Source organism: Lontra canadensis, unplaced genomic scaffold (genome assembly GCF_010015895.1).
Source record: "Lontra canadensis isolate GAN:19392208 unplaced genomic scaffold, GSC_riverotter_1.0 scaffold54, whole genome shotgun sequence".
Lineage (NCBI taxonomy): Eukaryota > Metazoa > Chordata > Mammalia > Carnivora > Mustelidae > Lontra > Lontra canadensis.
In genome coordinates this window covers 12774542-12798210 of record NW_022631048.1, presented here as the reverse complement: position 1 = coordinate 12798210, position 23669 = coordinate 12774542, and the positions used below count along the sequence as shown (strand labels likewise).

The window sequence follows — 23669 nt, the reverse complement described above, 5'->3', positions numbered from 1 at the left end:
GCCGCTGGAGAGCTGGCTGCACGCCCATGGGCCGCGCGGGGTTGCGGTGGCCCAGGGACCACCAAGGGAGCATGTCCCTTGGGTGCCCCTGAAGGTGGAGTCCCAAGCAGACAGCTCAAACCACGTTGGCATATCCTTTCTGGGAGAAGGTTCTGTGGCCCCTGGAGTGTGACCGTTACTGCCTAGACCATGGGTGTTGGCAGGGGGTTGGGGACCTTCTCTCAGTGTCACTCACCCGGTCCTTCCTGCTCTGCCTGCTTCTGGAAGTAGAGATGTAGCCTGGGGCTGTGCCTCAGGGGTCCCTCAGGGAGGGGACGTCCACTCGCGTCCACGGCGGCTCAGAGCCGTGGCATGGCTCCTCCTAGGAAGGTGTGGGGAGCCCAGCTCATGTGTGGCTCCTGGGCACATGGTCAGGGAAGGTGCAGGGAGAGGCATGGTGGCCTGGGCGGGTGGCCTTGCCTGCCGTGCAGGGGAGGAACTCGGTCGGCCCCCGTGTGACACGGAGGAGGCAGGGCTCCCTGCGCTGTGCCTGCTGTGAACAGTCTAGCCTAGACGACAGGGGCAGCCTGCACAGGTCAGACCCGGCCTGCCCTCAGGGGCTCCAGAACTCGTGTATGGAAATTTCTCTCTTGCGTGGAGGCAGGGGCCATGGCAGCGTCTGCTGGACACCGTTCCCTCCTGTTGACACTGGCTGACGTATGTCCTGTCTTGCTTGGTCACGCCTTTCCTCCCGGTCCTAGACATCACCACACCTTGTGCCCACAGCCTTGGCCCCCGCCCTTCTCTTGAGCATGAGTGGCCACAGCGATCCTTGTCACCCGCCCAGTGGACGGATTCCCTCTGGGCCCCGTCACCTGCTTGTCACGTCAGGCATCCTCCCCTCAGCAACCTTGTTCCAGGCAGGGCACGTGTCTGGGTGTAATTTGTGGAGGGCACTGACCGCTGGCACAGAGCCGGTGCCATGTGTCACCGCCCCTCAGTCCCAGAGGACGGGCACGGCAGGGTGTGCGGGAGGCTGAGGGGCTGGGGGTGCGTGGCTGGGCATCACTCGGGGTTTCCATGGAGGAAGAGGTGAGGCAGATGAGGGGACGTGGACCCTGGGCTCTGGGTGTCCCCTGTCCTGGCAATCCGGCCTGGGGGACAGAGCGGGTTTGCGGCTGGGTGTGGGGGTGCAGAGAGGACGTGGGGCTGTGGGCTCCGGACCCCTGGGGTTGGTGGAGTTGGAACAAGCAGGACCTAAGTCAGCAAGTTCCCCCGATGCCCGTCAGGACATAGACAGAAAACGGGAACATGCACATCGGACCCTTGGGGATGGCCCCCTCCCGTCACCTCCCCTGAGCCCGCAGGCCACCAGCGCTGGGGCTCAGGTCCCCGGGTTTTTCCTGTGTGTTGGGGAACCTCCCAGAAGCTCCAGGGGTCTCCCCATTCCTCCCCTGGCGTGCCCATCGCCAGCTCCCGGCCAGGTGCAGCGTGGCTCGTGGTTCCCGTGGCTCCCACCCTCCTACCGCCTTCCTGTCACGTCACACCCAGGTGCTGGGGCAGGTGCCCCAAAGGCGGGCTGCTTGGCCATTCACTGGGGTGCGTGTTTCCTGTCATTTTCCCGCTCTTGTTAGCTCGTGATTCTCTAAATAGAAGAATGTCCTCGCGTCCGCTGATGGGTGATCCTCTGAAACCGTACATGCTTGGCCTGCGGCACGGGTCCGTTTTCCAGATGAGGGATCCGTGCCCTAGAACCCTCCAGGGGCGAGCGGGGAGGTTCTTCCTCCTGGTCCTCCGTTCCGGGTGTTACTGGGGTCTGTGGACTGGGTGTGCGTGGACGCCTTCCGTCCGTTCCCGCTGCTCACGCTCACGCCTCCCACCTGTGGGTGCCCATCCTGGCGCCTCCGGTCTCCCTTGGACAGGACTGTCCCCCCCCCCCCCGTGTCCAGGGACAGCACCACACAGACGTGGCTTCTCCGGGAGCCCGGCTTCCTCCCAGCGCGGGTAGGTGGTCCGCTGGTCCTCGGCATCTCAGGGCACGGGCATGGGCATATTTTTTTGAAAAATAACACCAAATTCTGAGTTTGTGTGGGTGTTTCCAACTCACCGAATAACTTTACTCCTTCGATTTTTGATCCCGTGTCTCCGCTCCCTCGAGGCTGGAAGCCTGCAATGGTGAGGTCGTTGGCTTGTTTTGTGGGTTTGTATGCCATCGGGTCAGAAGAAGGTCGTCAGTGCCAACCCCACAACAGGGCCGCCATGTGCAGTTTCGGCCTCCGCCGGCTGTTTCTTTGTTTTGTCCTTGGCTGGCATTGCACAGGACACGCTGTCGCATCCCCTGGAATAATGATCTGCGCAGCCGCATTCGGACGCGGTCCCCTTAGGCCTGTTTCATTTTGGTTTCTGGGCGTCGCTGTTTGCAACTCAATTTTTTTTACAAGGAGATTTATTTAGGTATTTGAGAGAGATGCAGAGGGAGAGAGAGCTCCCAGCAGACACCCCAGGAAGCACAGAGCCCAGTGTGGGGCTTGAACTCACGGCCTAAGATCGCGACTGGAGCTGAAATCAGGAGTCAGACGCTCAAGTGATTGAGCCCCCCAGGTGCTCCTCAATGTCATTTTTAAAAGTGTGTAAACTATTTGCACCGCTCGGTTCCTCAGTGCAGACCTGAGACCAGGGGTGCGAGGGAGGACCGCCCTATCCGCGTGGTCAGACATCGTGCTGCATGCGGGGCTGTCCTTTGGGCGCTCTCTCTGCCCCAGGCACCAGGAGCAGGTGCGCACGAGTGACCGTCTGCTGCAGGGAGGTGCCCGTGACAGGCCCATCTGGGGCTATGAGACGGCCCCACAGCAGGACAGACATCTGCTCCTGGACAGTCCCTCTTGGCGGGCGGAGGATCTGGGACAGCAGGCCCCCATCTCACCCAGGGGCCCGCGCAGACGAACAGAGCGGATGCCGTAAGTGGAATGGAAGTGGAAGCAAGTGGTGACGTGTGCCCCTCCCAGCGATTGCCACTGCTTACGTCATAGGGTCCCTGCCCTCCGAGGCCCCCCAGCTGCCTGCGTGGCAAGGCTGGCCAGTCAGAGCTCGTCCGCGAGCCTGCAGTCCCAACCCGGCGGGCTCAGCGTGAGGCCTTCCCACCTGGATCCCCCCTAGAGCACCTGGCCACTCCGTCCCCCAGCCTGGGGGGAGGGACAGTCTGGATGTGGAGGACAGAGGTCTCGGGAACAGCTGTGCTGTCGTCGTAAAGGTCTGGGCTCAGCTCCAGGAACCATGGGGAAGATTTTAAATCAAAACACACCAAGGTCAATGAAAACACCTCTTTGGTCTCTCAAGCTGGCCAGCGACAGCCAGGACATCAGACAAGAGAAGGACAAGACGAAATGTTAGCCACTTACTGCCCCCGTCTGCTGGGGGCTGCATCCTGCCCTGGCCCTGCAGCGGCTGGCGAGGAGGAGCTGAGGCTTTGTGCTGGGGGACGGTCACCAAGGTCACGTCTGCCGCTGACAGGCTGCAATCAGGAGGCCGCAGCCCCTGGACGCTCCCTGCTAAGTGGCTTTGCCCACGGCCCTCACGTGGGGATCAGCCGCGCAGAGAAGTAACGGTCACATTCGGGGCTCCCCGCGGGCACCTCCCCACCTTCACGCAGCTCACACGCACCTGCCCGTCCAGACACAGGACACGAAGAGAAGGGCAGGAGGCCGCAGGGGGCACAGGGACGCCCCATGCAGGGGCTGATGGGCACATGTCACTCTTGAGGTACCAGCTCCGGCGAGAGGTGCCTCTCCCGAAATCGTCAGCAAGAATAGTGCCATCCCCTCCGTGGGCTCTTCGGTGTGTGGGGGGGGCGCCTGGAACCCCAGACTGATCACTAGGAGGATGTCCCGACAGCCAGGAACGGGCTGAGGCCCTGCAGCGGCTCATGGTGTCATGCCTGGGCCCTGGGCCGGGGGCCAGGGAGGGTGGGAGAGGAGCTCCCTGTCGCTGCCTGCTTTGACGGTTGGGGACAGGGATGATGGGGACAGTGGGTTCCAGTGTCCAGCTCCAGTGTTGCCCGCTGGCCTGGAGGCTTGAGGAGCGTGGCTAGAGAAGCCTGGGGTCTGACTCCCAGGGCCCAGGCCTCAGCTGTGCAGTGGGGATGTCTGCCGCCGGCCATCTGCCTCTGGGCTCCCCGACATCGTCAATGGGACAGATAGCCCTCAGCTTTGCCTTCCTGTGGGACGCCGGGACGTGCTCTCAGAGCAGGAGCTGTGGGGCTCTGGGCGTGCAGGACATCTCGGGACCTGTGAGGTTCTCACCCGGGACGTGCTGGCGAGACCAGCCCCTTGCAGACGCCCACGGACCCAGGGCCCATGGGACCTCTGCAACGTGGAGAGAAGCCATGCTTCTCAATGCCTGTTTGTTCTGGGAAACGTCCTGCGTTTTCATGAAATTTGATGTGTGGACGGCAGCGGATTTGCTGTCACTTCCGTGCGTTAGTGCGTTTTGTAGAGCGTCTCTGCTGTATGCGTGGACGTCCACGGACAGGACCCACTCATGGGAAGGAGTTTTGTGAGGCCGTCCATTATTTTAGGGATGTGAACGGGAGCTTTCCAGGGGCGTCTGAGATGTGACACAGCAGAGACCGATGGGCTGGCCCACGGCAGGCGTCAGAAATCCCCTCCCCAGCGGGACTGAGGTGGGTGCGACGCTCTTAGTGTTGGATAAATGCCGTAGGGGATGTTCTGGGTGTCCCTGTGGGCGGCGAGGTCAGGGTGCAGACCCTGGAGGTCCCCTTGGGTCTTGGGGCCCTGGCAGGTGATTCTTTGGTGACAGCTGCCCACATGTCCCTTGGACCTGCACCTCAGGGACACTCGGGGGCGTGCACCTGCCGGACGGCGGCTGGTGTGTGTGTGTGAGGGGTCTGATGTGATGCACAGGGTCCATCACGAGGCCGTTGGAGCTGGAGGCCAGGAGGGGCGCTGTGCTGGGCACCCGGGGCAGAGAACGTCCCCGGGAAAGCCGCTGGCTCTGACTTGGGGCAGCTTCCGACCTTGAACAGGGCGCAGGTTTGGCCAGGTGGGTGAGGGATGGGCGGGGTGGACCCTCGTGTAGGAACAGGCCTGTGTGCCGGCGTGCCCAGGCCCCAGGCGTATCACTAACGTTCACTCTGTCCTCTCTGCCCCAGGAGAACCACTGCCGCCGCATCAAGATCCTCGGGGACTGCTACTACTGTGTGTCGGGCCTCACCCAGCCCAAGACCGACCACGCCCACTGCTGTGTGGAGATGGGGCTGGACATGATCGACACCATCACGTGAGTGTGCGCGGGGACCCGTCCCCCTCGCGCCCCCACGGGCCCCACGGGCCTGTGCTGTGCCGGCCGGTCTGTCCCGAGGGGCCGGCGGTCCCCTGGCCGCAGAGAGCCAGGCTGCACGGTGAGGTGGGGTGGGGGAGCTCCCCGCCCCCCGAGCTGGGTGCCCCGAGACCTCCCGTCTGCGGTTTGCTGGGACGTGTCCTCGTCCGTGGCCATCTGGGGCATGGTCCGGGATGCATCAGGGGTGCAGGAAGGTACCAGCTTCACCACTTAGCCGGACAGGACACCCAGGGAGTCAGCGAGGAGGTCTGGCTCCAGTCCAGCCACATCCCAGTGAACGGGGCTGCACATGCTCATCTTCGTGCGCAGGGGTGTGCGGGGGCTATCTGTTGAGGGGGCTCCGAGGGAGCAGGGGCGCCTCCTGGGAGCACCGTGCGCCGGCCGGACCTTTCACGCCAGCCCCGTCCTGTCGGAGCGGGATGAAGAATGAGGGACCGTCTGTCGTCCAGGGAAGGCATGGGGCTGGGGGGCTGAGCTGGCGGACGGGCACCCATCTGAGCAGCGTGGAGCAGTGGGTGCGGTCCGGGGGGATGAGGTTAACGGGGACCGGTGTAATCGTCCACACTCGGAGCCAGGAAGTGCTGGCCGCATGGTTGTACAGGAAACACAGAAGAACAGAGAGAGAAATGCAAACCAGGAGGCTTGGCGGGGCTGACCTCGCAGATGGGCCCTGCAGGGCAGGTGTGGGGGCATCCACGAGCGTCCAGGAGGGGGTCCCCGTGCCAGTGGCGGCAGATCTGTGGTGGAGAGACAGACGCCCAGTGCTGGGGTCGGGGGTGGAAGACGGCCCGGGGACGCCAGTGGTCTGCTGCAGCTGAGGGGTTCTCTGGGTGGACGGCGGCTCCAGAACAGGGGGATAGTTGGGGCCAGTTCATGCAGACCCCCTGTGCGGTTTCACGGAGCTCAGGATCGTGGATGCTGCTCGTTCTGGCCCTGGGTGATGCTCACCAGCCGCACATCCAGTAGGGTTGCTCACTGTGCAAATGTGACAGTCCTCCCGCATGTGCGCTCAGGACGGGCTTGCGAGGGGCGGCGTCTCCTGCTGCAGGACGGGGCAGTGCCGAGGATGGTAACAGGGAGGGGAGGGATCTCCTGGAGGGCAGGTGCGTTCAGGCCCCGCCCCCTGACTGGGTGCTGGGCGCTCCCGAGGCTGGAGAGGGGTCGAGCCCGTGTTCCCGGTCCGGCGGGTGTTGGGAAGGTTTCAGTTTCTGAGTTGAGGACCAGGCTCTGGTGCGCAAGTGAAGGCTCAGGGCTCCCAGCCAGGTGGCGGGGGCAGCTTGCGGGGCTGGGGCTCTCCCAGCGGGTGCCCAGCCTCCGGCGCTCTGATGCCCGCACTCCCCGGAAGAGTGGGGGCAGCTCCTCTGCACGGGCCCCTCTGGCTGCCAAGTGTCAGACCTGCGCACTGGGCCGGCGTGCAGGGCAAGGCCGGCGTCTTGCTTTGCGGCCCTGGATCAGGGGGCGTCGGTTCCGCCCTCCAGGACCCACCCTTGAGCTGGCGCGGCTGCCATGGCCGCCGGCAGACCCCGACGCAGCCGACCGGAGCAGGGGTGGCCCAGGGTGGGCGGCCGTCTCTGTGGCTCTGGAGGCCCCTCTCCCGTCTCCTGTGTTCGCGGCACACGTGTCTCGATGAGACCGTCCCTGACGCACGGTTTACTGCGACGTGAGCGTCTGGGTAACTGTCTTCTGGCACCAGGATCCAGACGTGAGGCAGAAGCTTCTGGAAGAGGTGAGGGTGTGCGGGCAGCAGGATTGGGTTACCGTGCCCTTCGCCCCTTCCTGGCTGCCGTGGTGGAAATGCTGTGAAACGAGCAGAAACACCATTTCCTGTTGTCTTGCTCACATTTCCCTGTGGTCCTTTCCTTCGCAAATTTCAAAAAAAAAAAAAAAAATTCCAAAACTTTAACCCTGTTCGGTTTGTTTCCGCACCTCTCACCAAGAAAAGTTAAAATGGAGAGAAAATGCATTTCATATGCACAAAGTTCAGTAGGCGTCAAGGACACGTCCACCGTCAGACCCCCGAGTAAACGTTGCTGTAAACCCCCGACTCGTGGACTTCCGGATGACGCGCACCGGGGGCCCTGGACCCGACGGGAAGTGCTTGGTCGCTGCGGTCCAGGCTCCTCGCGGACCGACTCCCAGTGTTTCTGCACCTGGGTCTGCCGGAGCCGGTTAGCGGCTCGTGGGCTGTGGCCTTGGTCCTGGAGGCGCCAGGGTAGCTGGGCGGCTGTCGGAGCCTGTCAGTGCTCTTTTCCCGCCCTGGATCGCACACAGGGGAACCGAGACCGGGAGAGGGCAGGGGTTGGCTGGGCCGATGGGACGTCCCTAGAAATCAGGGGCCGCCCTGCTCACGTGTGCTCCCCGCGTGGAGCGGCCGCCTTTGCCCATTTGAGGTTCTGAGAGCCAAAGCCTCTGGATGGCCTCCTCGCCAGGCCTTGTGTCCATGTCCTGTCCGTGTGTTCCAGACAGAAGACCACCATTGAAGCCCCTTGTCTTCTTGTAGAGTTTCTAATTAAGATGTTTTAAGGGACCCAGGCACCCCTGAGTCTCTGGTCATTTGGGCCGTCAGCCTGCCTGGTGGCCTGGGTGTGGCCGGGAGCAGTCTCTGACGGACGCTGTTGAACCCTCTCCAGTGATGGGGTCTCAGGGATGGGGGTGAGGATCTGGGAGGGCTTCCTGGAGGCCGCATCTTGGCTGGGCCACATCGTATTAGGAACAAGGCAGGCGAACACACATCAGTGCCAGGTCTTGGAATAGGAGGGAGATTGGTCATTGAGCTCCTGGGCTTCCTGCTGTCCTGGGTGGGGTGGGGTTGGGTTCCTGCATGTGGCGGGGCTGCAGGGCATCTTATGCTGGGAGGGGACAGAGGGAAGGTTGTCCAGCAGGCCATCCCTGTGTGTCTGATGTTTCCTGGTCTCTCTTCTCCCTCGTGACAAGCCTCCTCACCGTGGGGCCCCCATGTCCCAGGCCGTGGCTCGGCCTCCTGGCCCTTTCTGGTTGGGCTTTGCCATGGACGGGGGAGGCCCGTTGGACACACCTGCCACGGGGCCCCCTGTGGACAGGCCGCCGTCCCATGGCTCAGCGCTCTCTCCCACGAGGCCTCGTTGCACTCCTGCCCCTTGGAGCCCACCGAGAGCCCGCTGCTTCCTCAACGGCATGCTTTAGTGTCTTCTGTAATAACATAACTTCTGCTTGCTGCGGGAGAGTGGAAAGCACAGGAAGACAGCATCGGAGGGCCTCGGCACGGCTGCCGCATGTCCCCTTTGTTCTGAATTGTGCATTGTGTGCCTCTGACAGTGGTGGCGAGTCCTAGAGCTGGGGAAGGTGTGCCTGGTACCCCTCGGACACCCCACGTGACCACTCACACAGAGCTTCCCACAGCAGGCAGTGTCCCCAGAGGCTGCAGGGACTCACACTGTCCCGTGTTCCCCAGCTGGGGGGTGAGCTCCCCGCCTGGGCCTGCCGCCTGATTTCGACATCCACACACTTCTCATCCCATAAAGTCTACTCGAGGGTCAGGTCTGGAGCTTGGGGTCAGACCCTGGCCATTCCCAGGATGCTGCTGGCGGTCGTCACAGCGGCCTCTGGCCAGGGAGCAGGCACGAGCTCCTGACCGGGTCAGGGGGATACAGAGCAGATTGGAGGTCCCAGTTCATGTCCCATGGGGGCTGTTCTGGGTGGGGAGGGACAAGGGTTGGCGTGGACACACCGTGAGATGCCCAGGGGCCGGGGAGCTGGGGGTCTTGGCCTGGAGCAGCCCTGCCCAGCTGGGGCCATGCTTGGGAATCGTGGTCCCGTGCTCCCGCCTCTCCAGGTTCCCCTGCATGGGCGAGCTCACGGGTGTGGACGAGGGCCCAGCCCCACACCCACGACGTGTTTGTTGCAGGTCGGTGGCTGAGGCCACGGAGGTGGATCTGAACATGCGTGTGGGGCTGCACACCGGCCGGGTCCTCTGTGGGGTCCTTGGCCTGCGCAAGTGGCAGTATGACGTGTGGTCCAATGACGTGACGCTGGCCAATGTCATGGAGGCCGCCGGCCTGCCCGGGTGAGTTGGGGCGAGGTTGTGCACTCTGGGCTGGAGGGGCCTGCACGGGGCCCCCGGGATCCCTGAGCTCCACGGGAAGCCGGCGGCGGATGGAGAGGAGGCCCCGTGGTCGGACCACCCTGTGCTGTCACTCCTCTCTGCCCTGTGCTCCCCCGGGGAAGGCTGGGTGCATTTCCACACGGTCCGTGCCATGCTCCTCTGTCCTCATCCTCCTTCAGACAGTCCCCAGAGCCAAGGCCAGGTGCTCCCGGGTGGCCGGGAGTGGAATGGGGCCGCAGGAGGACTCCAGATGCTCAACACCGAGCGTCAGCGGCGCTCGCCCCCGTGGCGGCCTGCGTGGTGCATCTCTTACGTGTGCGCCTGCGGGGACGCCCCTGGCTCTGCCCCTTCCGCCCCCCACTGCCTGCCCCAGAGGCCGGGTGTCCCTGGGATGCTTCCTTCCCCTTCCCTCCTGGATGGCCCGTGGGGGACGCGGCTGAAACAGGCACCATGTGTCCTGACACTGACGCCTTTCAAGGTGGGCTCAGAGGTAGTGCCACTGTCCTCTGTGGGCCGGCCGTCTCTGGGCACCTGACCCCTGGACACTTACAGCCACCCACAGACCTGTCCCTCCCACATGCTGTCTGTTATTCTCCACCTGTCCATCCTGCAAACACCCACCGTCATCCAGATCCACTGGGCATCCAGAGAATGTGGCCAGACTCCGATGGGTGGATGGACGGATGGATGGATGGAAGGATGGAATTCACCGTGTGACTCCCCAATCCCAGTTTCATGCTGGGACTCCTGCAGCTAGGTTTCTGGGCTCCTCCTCGAGGCTCTAGTCCCTGAGCAGTCTGCCTGGAGGGACCAAGGCCAGGCTGGGGCGCAATGGAAGGTCTCACACACCCCGCCATGTGGCCTCATACTGCCACGACTTCCCCAAACTGCTAGGTGCACAAACTGCCAGGCTACCACAAAGCAGAGGACCTGGGTCCTAAGCAAACACTGCCTGCTCCAGGGGTCCCGGGGGAGCCACGGCGGGCATCACCTCCAGCCCCCCCACCCCAGCTCCAGACCTGCGTCCCCTTCCCCTGCCAGCTGGGACTGTCACACGCATAACTGGGCCTCCAGTCCCACAGGACTGAGAGGCAGTGGAGGCCGGGCCTCTCCTCCCCATCTGTGTCCAGGGAAGGTGCTCCCGGGGCTGACCGTCCGGGCTGGCCAGGCTGTGCCTCGGCTGGAATCCCCGGTGGCGTCCGCTCCCACCGTGTGCTTCCACCCGCGACCCCTGCTCCGTCCCCGAGCCTGGAGCGCTGGCTGCTGACAGTTCTGCGACTCCGCGGCTGGGCGTGCCTCCCATGCCCGTTGCGGGTGGAAGACGCTAAGCGCAGGAGCAGACGCCCGTGCACCTCCTTGCAGACAGCCTCGGTGCTGGGTGTCCCTTTGCAGTTCAGGGCCAGGCTGGCGGTGACCGTGCCCCAGAGCCTGGAGGCTGGTGGCAGGGGCTCTTGTGCTCCAGTGCCCGGTTTTCCTGCAGGAAATGGAGGGGCACAGTGGTGTGGGGACTCTGGGCTCACAGGTGCTTTGCTCGCTGTGGGCGGTGGCTTTGGGCCCCGAGGCCCTGTGCTCAGGTGTCTGGGAGGAGCCAGAGCTGCGGGGTCCTGGGGGCCACTGTGGCTCCCAGGCTTGTGGCTGTGCTCAGGAGATGCGGGCTGAGGGTTTCTCCTTCCGTCACCCGGAAACACACTGGGGTGAGCATGAGGGCCGTCCCACCTCTTGCGGGGGAGGAGCAGCGTGGTATCCTTTCCCCTCGCCCCACTGCCTCCCTTCTGCCTCCTGCTCCTGCTGATGCTGCGCCCCCCGTATAGGCTCCGAGCCCGCCCCACCCCCACAACTCCCCCCTTGCTGGGCTCCCTCCCCCTCTTCTTCCCAGGTGACCTATGCTGCCTGGCGACCCGGGGAGTGCCCCTCCTGGTCCTCCTGTCTGCCACCGCCGCCGCAGGCCCTGGGCACGGCTGTGCTGCTGTTTTGCAGGAAAGTCCACATCACGAAGACGACCCTGGCTTGCTTGAATGGGGACTATGAGGTGGAGCCGGGGCACGGGCACGAGAGGAACAGTTTCCTGAAGGCTCACAACATCGAGACCTTCTTCATCGTGCCGTCACACCGGCGGAAGGTGGGCTCCGGGACCCGCTTGCCTGGGCCTGGGCCAGGCCTTTGGGTGGGTGAGCTCCTGGACCCCCAGTCGGGGCCCGGGGTCCGCTCCGGCACTCAACCATCCTGCATCCTCTCCCTCCCCTCATCTCCCCGGGCCTTTGTCCCGCTCCTGCAAAACAGGTCAGGGATGGGGGTGCACTGAGCAGAGGGGTGCTGGGCACACAGGGGGCCTGTGACTGTCGTGTGGGGCACTCGAGGTCGCTGTGTGTAAGGAAACTGACCTGGACGTGCTTGGGAGGGTTAGTCCCTCCAGAGTTCAGGGTAGTGATGGAGGGCACAGGGGAGGGGCTCAGAGATCAACTGGGGGGTACAGGGTATAGGTGAGGGTCTCAGGGCACAGATGGCCCCACTACTCTTCAGGACATAAGCAGGTGGGATAGGAGGGAGATCTTCAAGCTTTGTTGTCCTGTGTCCATGGATCAGGGCTGTGCTATCCCTTGTGCCCTGGGGGCCGTGGCTGTGGGGGGCTCCGGGCCAGGACAGGCTGGGCTCCGTAGCTCACTCCGGAAGAAGGGGAAGGAGGCTATGGCAGGTGTTGGTGGTGTGGAGGAGGGCCAGGTAAGGCATTGGTGCTGGACCCCAGGATAGCAGGAGTCACCCATGTGGGTGTGGAGGGTGGGTCTGAGGGGCAGGGAACCTGGAGGTGAGTGGGTGGTGGTCCACAGCCAGCTGCTGGCCCAGCCACTGACGTCCAGGCTCCAGGGTCCCCCTGTGGCCTGGCCCCAAACCTTCCCGCAGCTCCACTGGAGGACTGAGGCCTCACTCTGGTTTTCAGAGGCCCTGGGTGTAGCTGAGAGCCGTGTCCTGTGGGCCTGGCTTGCTGGTTCTGTCCACCTCTGTTTGTCCTTGAGCACATGGTCCCCGTGACCTCCCTGTCCCCGTCAGGTTCCCGCTCCCGGCCCGGGGGCTCGGGGCGCAGCGCGGGTCTGCTGACCGGTATGTGCGTGCCGGCTGCTGGCACAGATATTTCCAGGGCTGATCCTGTCTGACATCAAGCCTGCCAAGAGGATGAAGTTCAAGACGGTGTGTTACCTGCTGGTGCAGCTCATGCACTGCCGGAGGATGTTCAGGGCGGAGATCCCCTTCTCCAACGTCATGACCTGCGAGGACGACGACAAGGTAAGGGCCTCCTGCCCCTGTGGGGACCTCCCTGCCCAGGGCCGCCTGGCCCCGTGTGCTTTCCAAAGTGTAAATGCTGTTCAAAGCCAGGCTGCTTGTGTTTTCCTGGAAAAATCTTTCTATCGTCTTGCCTTTTATTTTTTTCCAACTTGGCTTCCATGTGTGTGTGGGTAAACGCATGCGTGGACCCCAGCAGCTGTCCCTGAGGTTATCCATGCTGGTCAGATGCTCTGCCGTGAGGTCTGGAGCCTTGGAGATGGCCCATGAGCCCAGGCGCCATTGGGTAGGCTTGTCTCCGGCTGCCCCCACCGCCGGGTCTTCCGCTGTGCACCTGCTCGCCCCTCTTTGTGTTCAAAGCTGTCCAGTCCATGGAAGGTGGCCTCCCCTGGGGGTGCCAGCCTCGTGGCCTGGCTGCCAGGATTTTCCCCCTTTCCTCTCGGGTTGGTCATAGCTGTCTCTGGGTGTTCTGGTCTTCTGCTGGGTTTGGGGGGGCAGTGCTGCTCCGTGGCGGTCCCAGAGTCCACTTCAACCATGTTGGTCTTGTGTCTCAAGGGGCAGAGACCCTGGTCATCTGGGGCAGGGGTTGCATCCCAGGAGCCTGGGATAAGCCTGGAGTGCCGCCCCTTTCTCTTCTGTGTCCTCATGTCCTGGGCCCCCCAGCCCAGTGTGGCTCCGTCCGTGACCCATGTCCGTTTCCCGAGAACGCGCTGCTATCCACCTGCTCCTGTTTTCCCTGCCATCCGGGATATTGTGCGGTGACGTGGAACTCCATCCCTGCAGTTCTGGGGTTTTTCAGGAAGAAGCAAGATTCTGCCTGGCACTCCTGGGGGTTCTTGCCGCATAGGTTTTTGTGGTTTTGACTGTGAGCTCACATTTGCGAGAATTTTGCTGGAAATTCTTGAAGAGCCGCGCTGACGTGGGTTCTATCAAGACTGGCCTTCCCCTTGGCCAGTGTGCTCGGTGGATTTTGGAAGTTCCAGGCAGGCAGACGTGGGCAAATGTGTTCCTGGGGGTCCCCTTGGTGCAGACCCGGGTCTAAGAGTGTCCCCCATGCAAGGGCTCCCCTCACTGGTGTTTGTGACGGGGCCACTGGAGGCAGGCCATCTTAGAACTTTGACCTCACTGCCTGCCCTGCTCTCGCCTCGTGTCGCTGTAGCTGTCTCGTGAGTGATGACGGGCTCTCCAAGCTCCCTGGGTCTCAGACAGCAGCGGTACGTCAGCCACCTGCCCAGCCTGGGTTCCCACATCTGGATGTCCTCTAGTGACTTTCTTACCAGCTTCATGTGCATTTGAAAGTGTGTGTGCGTGCCCGTGTATGAGTGTGTGTATTTGGGTGTATGCACGCGTACACACACGTGTGCGTGCACCACTGTGTGCACACAAGTGTGCATGTACGCACATGTATATGAATTGTGCACATGCACGCACGTGTGAGTGTGCATGAATATGTCCATGCAAATGTGCTGATGTGGACACTGATGCATGCATGAGTATGCACATATGAGTGCATGCACGTACACAGGCGTGTCCATGTGCACGTACGAGTGTGCACGTGCAGACACATGTGAGTGTGCTCACATGTGCATGCATGTATCAGTGTGCACACACGAGTGCGTGCACACACGTGAGTGTGCATGCATGAGCGTGTGCATGGAAGTGTCCATAGGAGTGTGTGCATGTATGAGTGCACGCACACATACACGTGTGCCTGCACGTATGGGTGTGTGCATGCATGAATGCGCACATGCGTGCACGCACACACATGTGCCTGTGTGACGAGTGTGTGAATGCATGTGTGTGCATGTATGTGTGCATGTACAAATGTGCATGCATGCACCAGTGTGTGCACACGAGTGTGATGCACACAGGTGAGTGTGCACGCACGAGTTTGTGAGTGCAGGTGTCCACATGAATGTATGTATGAGTGCGTGCACACACGTGTGCCTGAGTGTATGGGTATGTGCGTGCATGCATCTGCATGTATGAATACACACGTGTGCGTGCACATGCATGCCTGAGTGTACTGGGGTGTGTGCGGCCCTTCCCTCCCTGTTGTCTGTAGTCGCTGCTGGATCCCTCACCCCCCGTCCTGCTCCTCCTGCCCTCCTGGGAGCACAGAGCCATGCTGGTTTCCTCCCGTCTCCCTCATCCTGATCCTAGCCCAGCCCCTGACACCCCGAATCTCTGAGTGCGGGGGACCTCCCAGGTCAGGCTCTGCCCACCTCGAGACTCTGCTCCTTCATCTCCGTGTGCTCCAGCCTCCCTCTTTGGGGGACACCTGCTGCCTCACGCTCTGCCGGGTGCCTAATGCACCGTGCAGGTGTGCACTCCTGCCGTTGTCCCTGCCACCATGCCCGGTGCCCCAGTGTCCAAGGTCGAGCCCCCCAACTGTCCTGTGGTTTCAGGGCTCTTCATCTGCACACAGCTCCCCGAGCTGAGAGGGTCTCTGAACCCCAGGCTTCACCCCATGTCTGGTCCCTCCCCACCAGCCAGCACTCCCAGCCTCCAAGGCCCGAGTGGTTCCCCTGCCGAGACAGAGGCACAGGCAGGTAGTGGGTTGGGGGCCTGCGGCTTCCCCTCATCGCCATCTCCTCATGAGGACTGAAAATAAGCCCCATCGCGCAGGATGGCAGTGTCTACACCGTGGGAGGCCTCCCGATGGTTGGGACAGGGCAGTGACAAGGCTGGTGGTCTGGACAGGGTAGAGAGGTGCAGAGGCAGGGCTGGCCCACTAGTGAGGGCACCTGGGGAGGTGACCGTCTAGTGACCTGAGGGACAGGCTTTTCTGCCTGCAGACACTGTCCCCACAGCCCCCAGAGCCTGCGTCCCCTTCGGGACAAGGTCTCTCACTGGCCCTGCATCCCAGCCCTCTGCGTCCAGGCCTGACTTCCATGCAGGCGCCCTCGCGTGTGGTCAGGGTGGGCGTGCTGACCAGACAGCGCTGGGCTGGTCCATCCCGCTGCATACTGCGTGTCACATGTATGAATTTAACGAAAGTCGGCAGGATGACCTACGTGTGGTTTGGTCACTTGTTTTGTTACCTGCCAGTACGGCATCACAAATGTTTCTCATATTAATAAACGTTCCTCCGAAATATGATGTTTGTGTCACTGTGGGGGTCTCCAAACTGAGGACAGACCCTGTATTGATTCTACGTCCATTGACGTTTAGGTCATTTATGATTCTTTTGTTTCCCGGGTGGCGTGAATAGCTCACAGCGTTTTTCTCACGGAGCTCGTGGACATCTGTGATCACCTTGGGACATGCACGTCTGTGGGTCCCGGGTCGCCGAGAGTGGCGTGCAGTCCGTGTCCACACAGCTCCCTGCGCCCTGCCCGGCGCTGCGGGTCCGCACACCTGCTTCCGTGTCTGTGTCTCCATCCTGGCCAGCAACTTTGCAAACATCGTTTCTACCATTTCGGTGGGAATTTAACAGCGAGAACTTTCAGCTCATCCGATACTCATCCTGCTACCTTCCTCCCCCGCTCTTGAGTGTTCTCGACGCACAGTCGAAGCGTGACTGGCTCCTTCTCCATCTTGTATGTACTGTTTCCAGTGGGAGAGGCACGCTTTCCTCCCAGCTTTGCAGACTGTCACTGTGACGCTTTTGGTCAGAAGCAACCATCCACGTGAGCAAGTGTTGGCACTTCTGCATATGAGTGGATGTGGAATTTCAGAAACTGCGTTCAGTAGCTACTGGGATGACCCGTCCAGTGGTTTTCTCCCTGACTTGCACAGTGATGGGGCACAGGACCCTCCGGCGTCTCCGGGACGCTGAGTAGCTGCTTTCGCTGTCTGAGCCGCGTGGTCAGGAAGCCCAAGCTGTACACCCAGCCTGTGCTTATCTGCTCTTTGCCCGGGACAGTGCCGGCTCCCCTCTCTGCTGACATAGTCACACGTGGGCCCCTCTCGTGTGGCTTCCCGTTGTTGCTGGAGTGGACGCGGTGAGCTCTGCGGCTGCCAGCAGCCCCGGGCAGGTCTGTGTCCATCAGCTCCGGATGGGTCAGCCCAGGGCACAGTGGCTGTTAGCCGCTCACCACCTGGCACCCTGACTTAGGCAGGCGCTCCCTGACTGTGGTTGGGTCTCAGGCCAGGTCTGCCATCTGGTGACAGTGTGCACGGTACTGGGAAAGCCAGGCCGAGTGTGGCATTCTTCCCTCTCAGGCCTCAGCAAGGACTGTTCGAGCATGGGCATGGGGTCGCTCAGTGCCCTCCGCGCCCCTCCCTCCTGTGTGTCCGGCCCGTTCCAACAAGAGGTTCTGCTCCTCTCACTGAGGGAACTTTGCAGCTGCTTCACCAAGGCCTTGGGCGCCCAGGCCTGGCTCCACCCCTGCTGTGCCTCATCCTGGCTGGGGAAGCCCGCCCGTTCCCAGGGTGACCGTCATTTCTAGAAAGTCACCTGTGAAGTGGTGATACCTTCAGGTCAGGGCCTGGAGTCCGGGGGCATTTCTGCAGCATGAGGGTCGACCACACCGGGGAGAGCAGGGAGGGAGGGAGATGGGGGTACAGGATGGGAGGGAGCAGCCGCCTGCTGACCGCACCCCAGAGTGGCCGGTGTCGGGCAGGGCCGTGCATCGCCGTGTGCCATCCCCAGCTTGTGCATCGTGGGTGGGAGATGCTTTCGCTTGTCTCTGCTGCTCTGCTGCCTCAGGGAGCAGCGTGTCTAAGCCGAGCCCCAGGGAGTGCCCTCCTGCCCAGCCCCACCCAGACGAGAACATCACTGGGTGCTGCAGGAGGTGCCGTCCTTCCTGTCGGCCAGCTCACCACCCGTGTCTCCCAGCACCCGCATCCCATGGTGGGGTGGGGCACCTGGGAGTGGGGGGGCAGATGGGCACCGGCCCCCAAGGATGCCACCTCACACACGGGTGTGCTCAGAAGTCCTGCTAGCCAGCAGTGGGTTCCGTGGCATCAAAGAAAACCCCAATCATGGCGGCTTGAAGGAAAGAGAGATTAGCTTTCTTAGGTTAAAATATCCCTGGAGAGCAGGCAAGATGCGGCTAATGTGGTGGCTTCACAATCATCTTGCGCTAGAGCTCTTCTGTGATACTATTCTGGCTTGCCCGCTGTCACCTCATGGCCCAAAACAGATGCTGTGGCTCCAGTCATTGCATCCCTGTTCCAGCTGGCAGAAAGGAAGGGGGGCAGGTGAGTACATTTCAGCCGCCAAGCCAGCTTTCCTAGGCTGCCCAGGCCTGCTCCTCCATGTCCCCACGAGCCCTGCCTGTGACCAGAGCCGGTCACGTCTCCTGCCTTGGGTCAGTGAGCTGAGCGGCGGCTGTCAGCCTCCCAGGAGCCCACCCCGCAGCCTGGCCCTTCTTCCTGGCTTCCCAGGAGGAGCTTATAGTTCCCGGTGTGTCTGCCTTGTCTGGGTCTCCATGTGGACGGGGCCTTCAACCCGCCTGCTGTCGCCACTGAGAATACGGAAAGCCAGCTCGAGGACTCAGTCTGGGCCAGCGTGTTTCCAGCTCCTCCGAAGCATGAATGTCTCAGGTCCTGTGAGAGCACCCCTCGGGGGCCACCTTTGTTCTCACATGTCAGACCAGGAGGTTGGAGCACGGAGAGGTTAAGCAGCTCAGTCACAGTGCACAGCGCCCGGCATTCAGGTCTGCACTGAAGCCGCCAGCCTTCCCTTTCGCAGGTGCAAAAAGACTCGGGCAGCCAAGTTCCACAGCAAAATGGGCAACAGTTTTCTCTTAACCTTGATTTTGAATCGTTTTCCAAGGAAATGTTTGTTGTGGAATGTTGAGAAAAATATGGAAAAGAAGGAGACCGTGATCCCGCCCACAGGAGGTGGCCACAGCTCCCGTCCTGTCCCATCAAATAGGCCGCATGCAGGTCAGGGTGCGGCAGGTCTTCCTGTCTCGCTGCCCAGACTCCCCTGCGTGCCCTGGATGGTGCGGCCCCCCAGAAATCAGCCCTGCCCTCGTTGGCCTCTGCAGACTCGGGGCTGGCAGGCGCACACCTGCTCCTCCCGGAATAACTAGCACCGTCGTGCAGATCCAGGGGCCGTGGTGCCCGCCGGCCTTTCCCTGCACGCCGGGTGCTCACGGGACCCGACCCACTGTCATGGGAGGTGGCGGGGTGCGGGCATTTTTATCGTGTGCAAATGCGTTAGGTCCGGGGGAGGGGGTTGCATTCACAGGAGCCCACCAAGGGTTCCCTGGCTCTGCAGGCCCCGAGCACAGGCGGGACTTCCTGTGCTTGTTCTCGGGCCCCAGGGAGTCCGGGGCGGAGGAATGGGAAGGAGCACGTCCACAGGCTGGTGTTTGCGTGGGAGCAACACGCACGCTGTCCCCAGAAGCAAGTGGGCGGCTTGCTTCCAAGCAGGGACTGCGGGACGCACCTCAAGGTCCATACCTGTTCAGCGTTTCCGCAGCTTTCTGGGGGTAGGGGTGACCCACCACCCTGACCACACGCGCGCCAGGCAGCTTGCCCAGAGTGGCCTGGGGCCCCGGCGGCTTCCCCCGGGGTCGCAGCTCACCCAGTGTCTGCACGGACCCAAAAGACGGCATGGGCTTTGCTGACCGGTGTGTGTGGCTCTGGCCCACGTCATCTTGGCGGCCACACCCCAGATCTGGGACATTTCCTTCACGGCCACAGTCCCCCTTGTGCTGGGGTCACACCACTGCCCTCCCCAAAGCTCTCTGTCCCGTGACTCACACTTGAGAGTGTCATATACACCCTGTGACCTTGGCTCTTTCTTCAGACTCAGCACAAAGCCCGGGGGTCCGTCCAGGCCGTTCCCACCTCAGCAGCCGCCTCTGGTCGTGGCCGGACATGTTCCACGGTGGGGAGGGACCGCCGCTGGCGTGGCCTGTTGAGGGACCTTTTGGTTGTTTCCCACTTGGACTGTTGCAAATAAAGCAGCAGTAACCGTTTGCGTTCAGAGTTTCACGCCCACATAACCGCGTATTTGCTGGGGAGATGCCCAGCTGTGCCGCCGCTGGGTCTTTGTTATTTGTTTTATTTTTATTTTTTTTTTTTAAGAAACCGCCAAACCGTGGGTGGCGTGATTGCCCCATTTCACGTTCCCAGCAGCCACGTGTGAGAGATCCGGCTTCTCTCGCCCGCCCGTGGCGCCGGCACTGTTTCCAGAACGTTTTGGCCGTCCCGATAGGTGTGTAGTGACGCCTCAGGATTTTACTTGGCGTGTCCCTGGTGGTTAATCATGCCGACCGTCGCTTCCAAGGCCTTATTTTCTGTCCGCATAGTTTTCTCTTCTGTTTTTGGGAAAATGTCTGCCTTGCTTTCTAATTCGAGTGATTTCTTGGTGCTGTGGAATTCTGAGAGTCCTTGATAAATTCTCGATTCTTTCATTGCATGTGTGGTTCGTACGTGTCTCCGTCCGGCCTGTGGTTTGTCTTTCACAGGACGGACGTTTTAAATTGTGAGGATGTCCAGTTCACCGACGTTTTTCCTTGCGAACGGAGTTTGTGTTTGGTGTCGTACGAGCTTTCGACGTAGCCCAGACCCCGAAGATTGCCACGTTTCTTCTAAGAGTTGATGCTCATCTGTTTGATAGTTAAACCTATGGTGCATAGTGAGTTCATCTCTATAAGGTGCAGGGTTTGGGTCAAGATTTACTTCTTTGCGTGTGGACGTCCATTTGGTTCAAAGTCATTTGTGGAAAAGACTACCCCTTCTGCCATTGAACTGCTCTTGCGTTTTTGTCCAGAATCATTGCCCATACTTGCATGAGGCTGTTTCTGGGCTGTCTCGTGTGTTCTGTTCCTCTGGCAGCAGCAAACTCTCCTGATCAGAGCAGCTGTGCAGTAAGTCTAACATTGGGTTGAGTGATTTGAAGAAAAATGTCTTCTAATCCACGAGCACACGTGTCCCTCCGTGCACGGAGATCTTCGATTTCTTTCATGAGTGTCACTGATACTGATGAGAGTATGTGATCGAAAATGATGGAGATGATGAGAAAACTGATCACGTTTTCAGCATACGAGTTGTATATGTGTTTTGTTAGAATCATATCTAGTTCTTCATTTTCCCCTGTGATTATAAATGGCGCTGGATTTTAACTTTGGTCATCACGTGCTGATTGTTAGTTTAACAAATATCTTTGTTTATTTACTTCTCTATTTTTAGAGAGAGAGAGAGCATCTGTGGGACCAGGGGGAGGGGCAGAGGGAGGGAGAGAATCTCAAGGTGACACCCCACTGAGCGTGGAGTCTGATGTGGGGCTCAATCCTGTGACCCTGAGATCACCACCTGAGCAAAAACCAAGAGTTAGACGCCCAACTGACTGAGCCACCCCGGTTCCCCAATAAATAGCCTTTCTATGTTTATCTTGCATCCGATGACCTTGTGGAATTCATTTGTCCTAGCACTTTTCCTCCCCTTGGAATTTTCTATATAGACCATCATGTCATCTGCAAACAGGGCCAGTTTTGGTTCTTTCTTTCTAGTATTTGCCTTGTATTTCCTTTTCTTGCCCTATTGCAGTGGCTGGGTCTCTAGTGCCTCTGAAAGTCAGGGGGAAAGCGTTCCATCTTTCACCAGCGCGTAGGACGTTACTGTTGAAACTGCATAGGTCTGCATCCAGTTGGGGAATTTCCCTCTTTCCCTAGTTGTCTGATTGTGTTTATCAAGAATGAGTACTGGATTTTGTCAAGTGCTTTTTCTATATCGATTGATGCACCATGGGATTTTTTATCTGGTGGTTAATAGGGTGTTACCATGGTGTAGGCTTCGGTGTACGGATGTGTAAGCAGACTTGTGTCTCTAGGAATGGTCGTGGCGCGTGCTGCTGTTCATACACTACTGAATTCTGTTTGCCCACATTTTGCTGACAATATTGAAAGACGTGGCCCGTACTCTTCCTTTTTTTGTACTGTCTCTTTCTGATGTTGGTATCAGGATCACACTGAATTTATAAAGTACGTTGGAAGGTGTTACCTTTTCTGTTTTCCCGAAGAGATTGTACAGAATTGCTGTTAATTCTTATTTAAATGTCTGGTAGAATTCTCCAGTGAAACCCTCTGGGCCTGGAGATTGAGTGCTCGGGAGTTTTCTGGTTAGGAATTGAATTTCTTTAGTAATTACAGGACTAACCTTGTACTCTTCCGTGTTGGGTGAGGTGTGGTCGTGTGTTTTGAGTAGCTCATTGATCCGAGTTGTCAGTCAGCGCGTGTCACTGTTCACAGTGATTCCTCCTTGCCTTTCCGAGGTCCACATGGCCTATAGTGGAATCAGATGTCATTCCTGCGTTTGTGAGCGCCATACTCTTTCCTTCTTTTTCACGCCTGTGAGACATGTGTCCATCTCATTGACATTTTTGAAGGACCGACCTCTGTTTCCTTGCTCTGTTGGGTCCCGTCTCCATGCACACGGGGTGCCACGTGAGCGCCACGTGTCCCCATTTGCAGACGCGGGGGTCCCGGCGGGGAGGACAGGCTCGGTGACCTGGACCTCAGCTAGCAGGTGGGGGAGCCCAGACCGCGTCCGAGCCCTGAGCCCGGCCCCCCAGCCTGCAGCGGGCGAGCCCACGGGCGGGAGGGCGCTTTCTCCGCAGCAGGTGGGGTGACGCTCTTTCCTTCCTCCGTGGCCACAGCGGAGGGCGTTGAGAACCGCGTCGGAGAAACTCAGAAACCGCTCATCCTTCTCCGCCAACGTCGTGCACACCGCGCCGGGCACGCGGGTCAACAGGTACATCGGCCGCCTCCTGGAGGCACGCCAGATGGAGCTGGAGATGGCGGACCTGGACTTCTTCACCCTGAAGTACAAGCAGGCGGAGCGCGAGCGCAAGGTAGGCGCCGGCCGGGGTGCGTGCGGGGGGCCGGGCCCTGGCTGCGGCCCCCGCGCTTGTCCTGCTGACTCGGGGCGGCCCCTGCGTGGCTCGGGCCGCCACTGACGGCCGGACGCGGTGTCTCCTAGTACCACCAGCTGCAGGACGACTACTTCACCTGTGCCGTGGTGCTCGCGCTCGTCCTGGCCGCCGTGTTCGGCCTTGTCTACCTGCTCATCATCCCGCAGTAAGTGCGGCGGCCCCGCGGTGAGGGGAGTCGGGCCGGGAGCCCCCTCTGTGTCCGCCCTGGCTCCCCCGTGGTCCCCACTCACGGAGACGGTGCCGGCCAGCTGCCCCGCTGCCCGTGTGTGTGGCGCGCTCGCTCCCGGCTTGTCCCTCGTCAGGCGAACAATCCTAAGACACCCGCCGTTCTCGGTGTTTCCATCCACACCACGTGTACCCTCGACTCCAGGACCGATGTCGAGGGAGAAAAGGCACACGGGTTTCTGGGTGTGCATCCATTTCGGACACATGAAAAAGAGAAAAAGTGGTTTCTGGAAAAGGAGGAAAGTGTAGGAATTTAATGACATGCGGTTATCTGGAGTCAAAGTGAGCTTGGTTGTCAGTGCTTGTTTTCGGTGGGAAGACCCACTCTCCTTCTGGACAAACCACTTTCTTGACAAGACCTCCCTAGGGGAGTCGTTCCCCTTTGTGTTTCCAGAGTTTCCAGAAAGCACAGGAAGCTGCCCTGTGCCCAGACCCTGGGAACACAGCGGCCACCTGCTGTCCCCGTGTGGGGACAAGCTTTTTCTAGAAAAGCTGCTCCCAGATGACATCCAGAGGGAGGGCTGTGCCCAATGGCCCGTTCTTTGGGAGGGAGGACCTCACGGTGCACCCAGGCGGAGGGAAGTCAGGGTGGAGACAGGAAGGGGCTTGGCAGAGAGCTCAGGGGTTGGAATCACAGGCTCTCCTTGGCACGCCATGCTCAGCCCTGCCCGCAGTGACCCTGTGGCTTCTGTCCTAGGAGTGTGGTCGTCCTGCTGCTGCTGGTGTTCTGCATCTGCTTCCTGGTGGCCTGTGTCCTGTACCTGCACGTCACCCGGGTCCAGGTGCGTGTGTGCATTTGTGTGTTCCTGTGAGCTTGAATCCTGTCCCAGCATGTCAGCCGGTTCACTGCGTGAGCCCCACGGAACGAGGGAGGCTAGCTGGCAGGGCCACGTCTGCTCACCTGCAGACTGGGGA

General features: G+C 60.7%; 1 protein-coding gene across 1 annotated transcript in view; it reads left to right on the top strand.

Moving 5' to 3' along the window:
• The window catches only part of ADCY1 (adenylate cyclase 1), an 85337-nt gene that overhangs the window by 42628 nt on the left and 19040 nt on the right, over positions 1-23669 (top strand). Inside the window, exons 5-11 of the mRNA XM_032875026.1 lie at positions 5147-5274; positions 9218-9376; positions 11393-11534; positions 12539-12694; positions 22254-22448; positions 22577-22674; positions 23452-23536. Of these exons, the coding sequence (XP_032730917.1) occupies positions 5147-5274; positions 9218-9376; positions 11393-11534; positions 12539-12694; positions 22254-22448; positions 22577-22674; positions 23452-23536 (963 nt within the window). The remainder of the gene's footprint in view (positions 1-5146; positions 5275-9217; positions 9377-11392; positions 11535-12538; positions 12695-22253; positions 22449-22576; positions 22675-23451; positions 23537-23669) is intronic.